General features: G+C 44.1%; 1 protein-coding gene across 4 annotated transcripts in view; it reads left to right on the top strand.

The window, feature by feature from the left end:
• LOC128733099 (monocarboxylate transporter 12) overlaps positions 1-8,938 on the top strand; it is a 51,625-nt gene extending 42,687 nt beyond the window's left edge. For 3 of the 4 annotated variants that reach the window (XM_053826713.1, XM_053826714.1, XM_053826712.1), the window contains exons 3-7: positions 5,367-5,486; positions 6,343-6,929; positions 7,113-7,710; positions 7,778-7,978; positions 8,055-8,938. In XM_053826713.1, coding sequence (XP_053682688.1) covers positions 5,367-5,486; positions 6,343-6,929; positions 7,113-7,710; positions 7,778-7,978; positions 8,055-8,245 — 1,697 coding nt within the window. In that variant the 3' untranslated portion in view covers positions 8,246-8,938. The remainder of the gene's footprint in view (positions 1-5,366; positions 5,487-6,342; positions 6,930-7,112; positions 7,711-7,777; positions 7,979-8,054) is intronic. The other variant, XM_053826715.1, reaches the window with a different exon arrangement.
• Positions 8,939-9,302: the final 364 nt, after the last annotated feature.

The following is a 9,302-nucleotide window of genomic DNA, read 5'->3' on the forward strand; positions in this document are numbered from 1 at the left end:
ATTATTATTACTATATATAGTTTCCTTATGTCTGACTGTAACGCTAAATCCAAGCAAGCTGTTAAATAAAAAAAATTCAGACCACAACACGTGTAGTGAAGGTAACAATGATTTAAGCAGTGGGCGGGTGGGCGCAATCAGATCGGCAATTTGATGGGTTCAATAAGTTCTACGCGGGAACAAAAAATTTGGTATTTGTAGCAAATGTCAACCGTTTGAGATTGATGGAGCATTCTTAATGGCGATTTGGTATATGATAATAAGGATAGCCTACGATTTAATCAAGCTATAATTGATTATCAGGAGCTGCCAAAGTAGCGCAGCGTGAAAACGCATATCCCGTTGAGTACATTTATACCACTTTGATGTACAGTACAAAGTTGAGTACAAACTTTGATGGTAAAAACCAGAATTAATCAAAATGTGTTTTATTTGAAACGTGTTGTTCCATGATTTAGTTGTAAAGCTGATTTACCAACGCGATATGAAATATCTCAATATAAAATAACATAGTATTGAAGTCTGCAATTTTACGTTCTAACTTTAAGAATTTAGTAGAACTAGCTTAAGATATTTACTGCAAAGTATTTTAAAAATATTTTAATTTATTAAAGGGACTGGGTCGCAAAAAAATCATCGGAATCTCCAATATCCAAGACTTTGTATTGTGTTAACTCGATTTCAAGCAAATAACTAATTCAAGAGTTTGTCCGGTTTACTAAAACGAAGGATGTTTTTGTAGTTGTGTTCCAACGAGTAGTAGCGGATTAGACAGCAAACGTCTGCCCGGTATAACGCAATTAACATTTTCTGCCAATCATTATTTTGGCGAAACCGAATCTAAACTTTGTCTTGGTTGTAAAATTGAGTACTTTTTGAAATGTTCTCCCTCGCGGCATGGTTCTAACAAGTCACAACTGATAGATTTTTGCCCTTTTATCTAAGCCCCATTTGCTTCGTTTATAGATTACACGTGTTTTAATTAATAGAAGGTTGCCAATTTTCAAGTTGTTTCATTAATAATTTTTAAAACGTTCTTTTAAAGTTTAAACCATATTACATTTTCAAAAGTTTTGGTATCGTGGCTAGCCACGACGGGTCAACCTAGTATTTAAGAATAAAAAAGATTTAAAACGTGCCCAGTCACTCCCAAAAACTTTTTAGCGTTAGGTTTTACTAATTATACACCGTTCCTGAAAATTGCCACAAGGGCCAAAATGCACAGCGATAACTGTAGCGGTGCTATCGCTACTCCAATTGCGATGTAAAGTTTCCGGATCCATGTGGAGAGAGCGATGAGCGGAGCTATAAAAGGGAGTGGCAGCCAGATGGGTTGGTTAATTAGTAGATTAGACACTAGTGTGAGTGAGAACGTGGTAACGCGACGCGGTCGATCACAGTATCGACAGAAGTTACAATCGGGCAGAAATTCAGTGGTGGAGTTTGGCATCGCGGAGTGGTGAACTTAGGTCCTTATATCACCGGCAGAAGATCGGATCATTTTACGCTAGAGATCGATTGCCTTGGCAAACGCCCGGAATCGTTTGAAGCGGTGCTCCTCCCGGTTTATAAAACCCACTCTAAAAACTGTAGTGCACAAAATCGAACTAAAATCTAGTGTCACGTGTTGCGCAAGTTTAGACCGTCCATCAACATACGGTCCCCGTTCTGACCAGTCATACGATCCGCATATTGCGGTGGTATTTGGGACACCCTGTAGCTGCCCTGTTGATGTAAATATTGGTTAAACTTTGAACCGGTAAACCTGGTCTGGTCTGGCTTATGAGGCTACGGTATTATTCAAACAAGACGAGCGCAGAGATTGCGATTTGGTCATCTCTGGGAAACGTATGGCTAATCGACCCCTTGAAACCTATATTTTGAAGCATAACTATTAAACTGCTTATTTGTTCTCAATAAAAACTCTCGAAATTGTGATGGCGAAGGTCAAAAGAACAACAATAACAGTGGAGTTATCCTCAGAAAAGTTGAAGGGCTTCGTAGAGAGGCTTTTGCCGAGGCACAATCCAACGGTGTGGTCACCTACATCGTACTAATACGTCAAAGACACCGAGAGGGTACAGGTCTCTAACGAGAAATTTGTAGCAGTGGCCAGGAAATCAAAATATCATTGTTCATACACAGAAATAACCGACAAAAACGAAGAGCGATAAACCAGTTATTCTCTGCGTATAAAACAAACATACATAGCAACCAGAATATGTCACGATAACAAAATAATACGACAAATGAATGTCCCTTCACGCCAGTGAGAAGGACAACGTTCGGTGAGAATATATTTTGATACACACTCGCTCTCACATGCGCTTGTTGTTGGTGAAGCAAGTATATGTACAATATAGTATGTCTTTGTCGCCAGTCGGCTGGTTAAAGACAATACTTTATCAGCAATTTGAACAAAAGGGACAAACAGCAAAAAACCTTGAGGAAAGACTACTGTCATCACGGGATACTTGCAATACCGGGGCTACTTGCGGCACTTTTGCGCATCGCATTTTTGTCAGCTCAGCTCAGCAGGCGAATGGAAGACGTAGAAACTAGTTTCACTACCAAAGCCGAGAAAGCCCCCTGAAGATCCAACAGTATACAGACCAATCTGTCTGCTGGATACATTCGTGAAACTTTTAGAAAGGGTTATCCTGAATAAACTGACGAAGTTTACGGAAAGCGCACACAGTCTGTCTAAGCTGCACTTTGGGCTCCGAAAAGGCGGTTGATCCCGTTAGGACTGTATTGGAAGAGGCCGAAAAATCAGCCAAAATGACCGGTATTGCGTTGTGATAAGGATTGACATGAAAAATGCTTTCAACAGCGCCAGCTGGAAGGCCACTAAATAAAGGTCCCTGACTACCTGTGAAGATCTTGAAGTGCTACTTCCAGAACAGAGTGCTAGTCTACGAAAGTGCCAAGAGGTAGAGAACGGCGGGAGTTCCTCAAGGTTCCATCCTCGGACCGACACTCTGGAACGGAATGTATTATGGAGTACTGACGCTGAAGCTACCCAAGGGGCAATGATCGTTGGTTTTGCGGACAACATGGTACTGTCGGTAGCAGGAAAGACGTTGAAATGCTGACCACGGATACGATCGGAATGATATAAAATTGGATGCCGGGGGTGAAACTGCAGACAGTGCTGCGAAGCCCTCACTCATGTGGTCTTATATTCTCACACACGCGTACCCATTCTAACGAACGCGCCTGCATAAGCGTCCCTTTCGGACACTCGCTCGTAGTTATTCATGCATTGCGATGAGTTTTGCGAGTGTGTGTTTAGCTAACAGCTACGGTCGCCACTCTCATTCTTCGTTGCAGCCCGAGCTGCTGAAACTAGAATCGAGGGCGAGAATGAAGAAGAAAAGAAAAAGTAACGCAAAACCTATATCCCAATGGCCAATATGCCTCACGGGCACCTGATTGCTTAAGAGTTTTTTGACTCGGGAAAAAGCTATGCAGGAAGACGATGTGAGGATGTACGTGCGCGAGTGTATGGGTAGCAGAACATCTGCACACAGCACCGGCGGCACACATAGCACATCACAAAATGGAAGTCAGTAACCGCAAAGCAGTGCAGCGAGCGGAAATCATAGTAGGAGAGTATGGCAGAAGCTCGAAGCGAGCAGTGACGGGGTGACGAGCGGCTCAACTTTATCAGCCACGTGGACTCCGCCTGGGAGAAAGCAGCGATGACCATCAACACAGTGGCTAGAATTATGCCAAATAACTACGGACCTAGCAGTAGTAAGTGTCGTCTTTTGGTTAATGTTTTCTTATCGTTTCTCAGATACGAAGCTGCGACATGGATTTCAGCATTGAAAACAAAACTAAATGTAACGAAGCAGAACTAAGCATTCCGGCTCATGGCCATGCGAGTCGCGAGTGCATACAGAACGGTGTCATTAGAGGCAGTATGCGTCATTGCAATGGTTCCTATCAGCATCACTCTCGAGGAGGATTGGGAGTTCTACCCGAGAAGGGAAACTAGAAGAGTTTGACTGGAGTCCTTGGCCAAATGGCAAGGGAAATGAGATGCGGCGTTAGACGGTAGATGGACGCACAGACCTATACCTACCGGTGCTGTCGAACTTGCTTAACAGGAAACACGGGAAAGTTAACTTTTACCTAACGTAGTTTCAGTCGGGGCACGGTAGCTTCAGGGACACCAACACATAGTGGGCGAAATGTGTCGGGAGGAGAGCAGCTGACGAATGTGAAGGGACGGTTAGGGAACAAGCAACGGCAACTAGATGTACTGCTGGAAGCGGAAGCGGAATGTGCAAGACAGAGCAGTACTGATTTTAATGGGAAGCGCCGCCGTAGTTCCGGCAGGGTTCGTTGCCCGTGTGATTTTTAGTGGGTTAGAATTGCTTCGATGGCCAGTTGGCAGCAGAAATGGGACAATACAGAAAAGGGCAGATGGACTTACAGATTGATTCCGAATATCTCAATCTGGGTTGAAAGGAAGCATGGTGAGGTCAATTTCCACCTAACACAGTTACAGGCACCGAAACGGTTACATTTTTTCTATACATTTACCAGCATGCAATGCCATGTCAGCCTCTTAACTAATACCATCACTCTGTACCGTCTTTGTATCGACAGTGCCTATCTCTTGTAAGCGTCGAGACTAGTCCGAACAAGTACAGTCAAATTTCGTTAATTGCACTAAGCTTATCGCCGATTTTGACAAAACCCTTAATAAGGTTAGGGTGTTTTCACTACCAGTTCAAGTGTTGTTCATGTCATCTTTTGGCTTAATCAGATCAGCCCGACTAACGAAAGTTTTTCTCAAAATCGACGATAAGCTTAGTGCAATTATCGAAATTTGACTGTTCGAGACAATAAGCAAACATTTTCTCAGTCACAAAATGTCGTATAGAAATGTCATACATTCACCGCTATTTGTAGTGACAAGAGCTTCAATTTGATGCTAAATTTGTTGAAATCGGTTCAGTGGTTCCAGGTTCAATATTAAGCCAAACTTAAACCCCAAATCAGTCCAAATTCATGTCTAATTTGTAGTGCAACTTTAACCTTGTATTTAAAATCAATTATTGCACTAGAAAATTTCGACGGTATTTTACATTTCTCTCTTCCATTTTTCCAGGACAAAACATTGCTCTGAAATGTCGTGTGCCCCGTCTTTTGTTTACGTCTGAGCACGTTAGTGTTCGTTAATATTCTGCTATTTTGCGTTCTGATCTGTCAAAAAGTAAAAAGTGCAACATCTGCTCTATCTTTTAAAATGTATTTGAGTATATATTTCAATAAGGTAGCCTAATAATAAATAATTTCGATTAGCTAATTCAAATTGTTTTCTTTTTCTCTTCTGATCCCCCCTCCTGCAGCGGACGGTATGACGTACTCCTTCGGCATTTTCTACGTCGAGTTCCTGGACTACTTCAAGGAAGGCAAAGGTTACACGGCATGGATTGCTTCGATTCTGGTTGGCGTCACCTTGTGCTCCGGTAGGTACCTAATCACCTTTCGTTTCCACCTGTCAAATCATAGCGGTAGCGTAGGTATAAACTGAATCGATGCGCTATTGCCTACCGGCCTGTCAGCCACCAGCACCACCCATCACCATCAGGCAGGCGAAACAGCAGACAGAAGCGACCTAGGCCAAGGCATACTTTGTTATCTGCACGCCTCTGGGTCCGGGTGCTATTGACAGTGAAAAGCGGACCAATTCACAGCTTCGGTTGCTCTTCTGTGCCCGCCGTGCAATCAAGGCCACCCATGATGGGAGAAATGCATTGTTTACACTGAATCTGACACAATATAAAACATTTATGCACAGCACAGAAAAGAATGAAGCAAAAAAGGACTATCGATTTTGCACTTGTTCTACTGCTTCTATCTCCACTGCGCTTTAGCGTCAGTGTAAGTTGAAGCATTGGCGGAACTAGGGGGGGGCTAGGGGGGGCTAAGCCCTCCCTAGAAAAGATTTAGCCCCCCCTAGAAAAATTGACTAAGTTTTTTAATTTTTGAAAAACCAATAGTTAGATAACTATAGGTACGAAAAACTTCAGAGTAAAGTTTATTTGCATGACTGTTATAAGATTCCAGGCATTAATGTGCATTAAATTTTAATATGCCGACGAAATAAAATGGTTGAAAAAAATTCCGAGGGCTATAGCCCCCCCTAGGAATGAGCGCTAGTTCCGCCAATGAGTTGAAGATGTTTTAAACAAAAGAAGACCTTAAGGTCTTCTTTTGTTTAAAGGGGGTGCAGAAAAATGGGTGTATTTGAGCAACTGATTAGGTTTATTTGCAAAAAGCGCGGACTTTCTCAACAACCCTTTTGTCTCGTTCTCGTTTTAGGGCCAGTTTCGTCGGCGCTTGTCAACCGGTACGGTTGCCGAGCGGTAACGATTGCCGGTTCAGTGCTCGCCTCGGCCTGTCTGGCCGTCAGTGTCTACGCCAAAAGTGTCTTCACACTGTTCATCACCATCGGATTCGGCACCGGATTGGGTCTCGGTCTGATCTATCTGCCTGCCATCGTCAGTGTGACAATGTACTTCGAAAGACTGAGATCCCTAGCGACCGGTATTGCGGTTTGCGGTTCCGGGCTCGGAACGTTCATTTTCGCACCGGTTACCGAAATTCTGGTGACAAATCTCGGTTGGCAAAATGCGCTGCTGGTGATGGCCGTTATCGTTCTAGGTACTTCGCTATTCGGTGCTATGTTCCGACCGCTAAAGGCGCCCGAGCAACCCGTTGAAGCGGGCACCAAAGCTGAGTTACAACATTCCAAAGCAGGTACGAAAAAAGTCATAAAACTCCGACTCACATTTAACCGATATCATTTAGGATCCATCAACAAATTGAACAACACAATCGAAGAGGAGGAACAGACCATAGTCCGATCGCAAAGCTTCGGAAGCTCGCCGAAAATCGCATCCAATACCGTAAGTAAGCTACAAATTCCAAAACTCATCACGTTTGCTCCTAAATTTTCATCCAATGCAGCGCGCCAGCCGCTTATCATCCACATCCCCTTCTCCTAAAAGGTATCATTGTTGCAATAGTACCCAAGCAGGGCACTGCAAAGAACACAAATCTAACCTCAACCATCGTTTGCCTTCGTTTAGAACGGCCACTCGAAGAGTGGCACCAGCTTAAACCGCAAGCTGAGCCAAGATGAGGGAGTCCTCAGTCAACCGTTGGTCCCACAACCGACGACGTACGACCAGGTGGCGCTGAAACGGGCCGAAAGTGGTACCATGTACCGAAAGGATGCCCTCTACACCGGTTCCGTGCACAACCTGAGCGCAGCGTCCCGTCACGCGTCGCTAGCCAGCCTGCCAAAGGGTACCTACGGTTCAGTTGCCGGTGGCAGTCGAACTCTCGGTAAAGACGAACCCGTAGTCTGTTGCGGGTGCATTCCATGCTCACGGGAAACCGCCGATACGCTGCAGGAAATGATGAACTTTTCGATTTTGAAAGATCCAATCTTCATCATATTTACCGTGTCAAACTTCCTGACAAGCGTCGGCTTCAACGTCCCGTACGTTTATCTAGCCGCTCAAGCCAACTCGCTGAATATTGATACCAAGCAGGCGAGCTACCTGTTGGGAGTCATCGGCATTGCCAACACCGTCGGTCGTATCATCCTCGGGTATCTCTCCGATAAGCCGTGGGTCAATCGACTGCTGGTGTACAACATGTCACTCACCATCTGCGGTCTTGGTAATTATCCCTCACGGAACCAGCTTCCATCACTCAATGTTTACGTTCAATTACTTCTTTCTTACAGCCACTGCCTTCTCTGTACTGTGCCTCGACTTCTACAGCCTTGCAACCTATTCGGCCATCTACGGTTTCACAATCGGTGCCTACGTCGGTCTTACCTCGGTCATTCTGGTCGATTTGCTAGGCCTGGACAAACTGACCAACGCGTTCGGTTTGCTGCTCATGTTCCAGGGTATTGCTTCCTTCCTTGGTCCACCACTTGCTGGTAAGTCGCCAATCCCCTCTGACAACCAACCGTTTCAACCGCATCACATAATCCTACTGTAATTTCATTTCCACAGGATGGCTGTACGACATTACGCTGTCCTACAATCCGGGCTTCATCCTGGCAGGGGTGACCATCGCACTCAGTGGTTTCATCCTGTTTTCCATTCCACCGCTGCAGCGACATCTGGGCCGAACGATGATGAACGCTACGCCGCCGCCGCCGGCGGCGCCACCATCAGCCGACATTCCGCTGCAAGATCGGTGAAAAACTGTAATTCCTGCGAACGCACGCACGAAACTAACTAAAATCATGCTCAAATAGTGTTACAAACACACAAACAAACAAACAAACACACACACATACGTACGTACAGACAAACACAGAATAAAAAGGGAACAATATGCGGCGTCGAGGACGCGAAGGAGAACGTATCAAGCGATTCGGGCTTGTTGTGATAGTTAAATGAATTTGTTCCCGCCCCCCCCCCCCCCTCCAGGCCCTCCTTAGTAGGTTTAAGGAATCCATTTTAAACCAATTGTAACTAATTATGGTGCAGCAGCGCCAGCAGCAGCAGCAGCAATTACAGGAATTAGTCGTTACTCGGTTCAAGCGTAGTTCGATAGGTTTTTGTTTTCTAACATTACTCGACAGACGACAAAAAAGGCAGGGAAAGTGCAAACATATCGAGGGACCTTCCGATGGTGGTGCGTGCTGTTTGGGAGATTGATTTTCATGTGCTAGGTTCAAATTTAGATTAAGATTCGAGTGGGGAAGGTCGAGTCCGAGAGAAAGAGAGCGCTCGTGTGTGTGTTAAGAATGTATATTGTTCCAGTTCCAGTTTTTTATTTCTTCTCTCGACTATTTTACTTCAGGAACGAACGTGTGTGGTAGAGGCTTTCGTGCTGAAGGTTTCTTGATTATGAATAAATACTAGCTAATTGTAAAGATTAATCAATAACGGAGCAAGAAATTGCAGGGTTATACAGATTTGGTAGCGGATATCACAGTCCTGTCGTAAATTATTTTTATAACATTGCTAAACTGCCCATAAATGAAAGACAGTTACATATGCAAAAACGTGCAACTTCGAAAAACGCGGTTGAAACCGCGACAATTTTTCATTAATAATGAATCGATTTTGGAAACAAATCGTCTAAATCGTCATAAAATCGATTGAATGTACATTACAGAATACTTTTACAAGCAATTTGTTCACAAGTGACTTAAAATTTGTTCCAAAACTTAGAGAAACTGCCAATGTTACTGATATACGTTTATTTGTGCTTGCATAAGCAAGAATAAACGCATTACAGTCACTGCT

This window comes from Sabethes cyaneus, chromosome 1 (assembly GCF_943734655.1).
Source record: "Sabethes cyaneus chromosome 1, idSabCyanKW18_F2, whole genome shotgun sequence".
Classification (NCBI taxonomy): Eukaryota; Metazoa; Arthropoda; class Insecta; order Diptera; family Culicidae; genus Sabethes; species Sabethes cyaneus.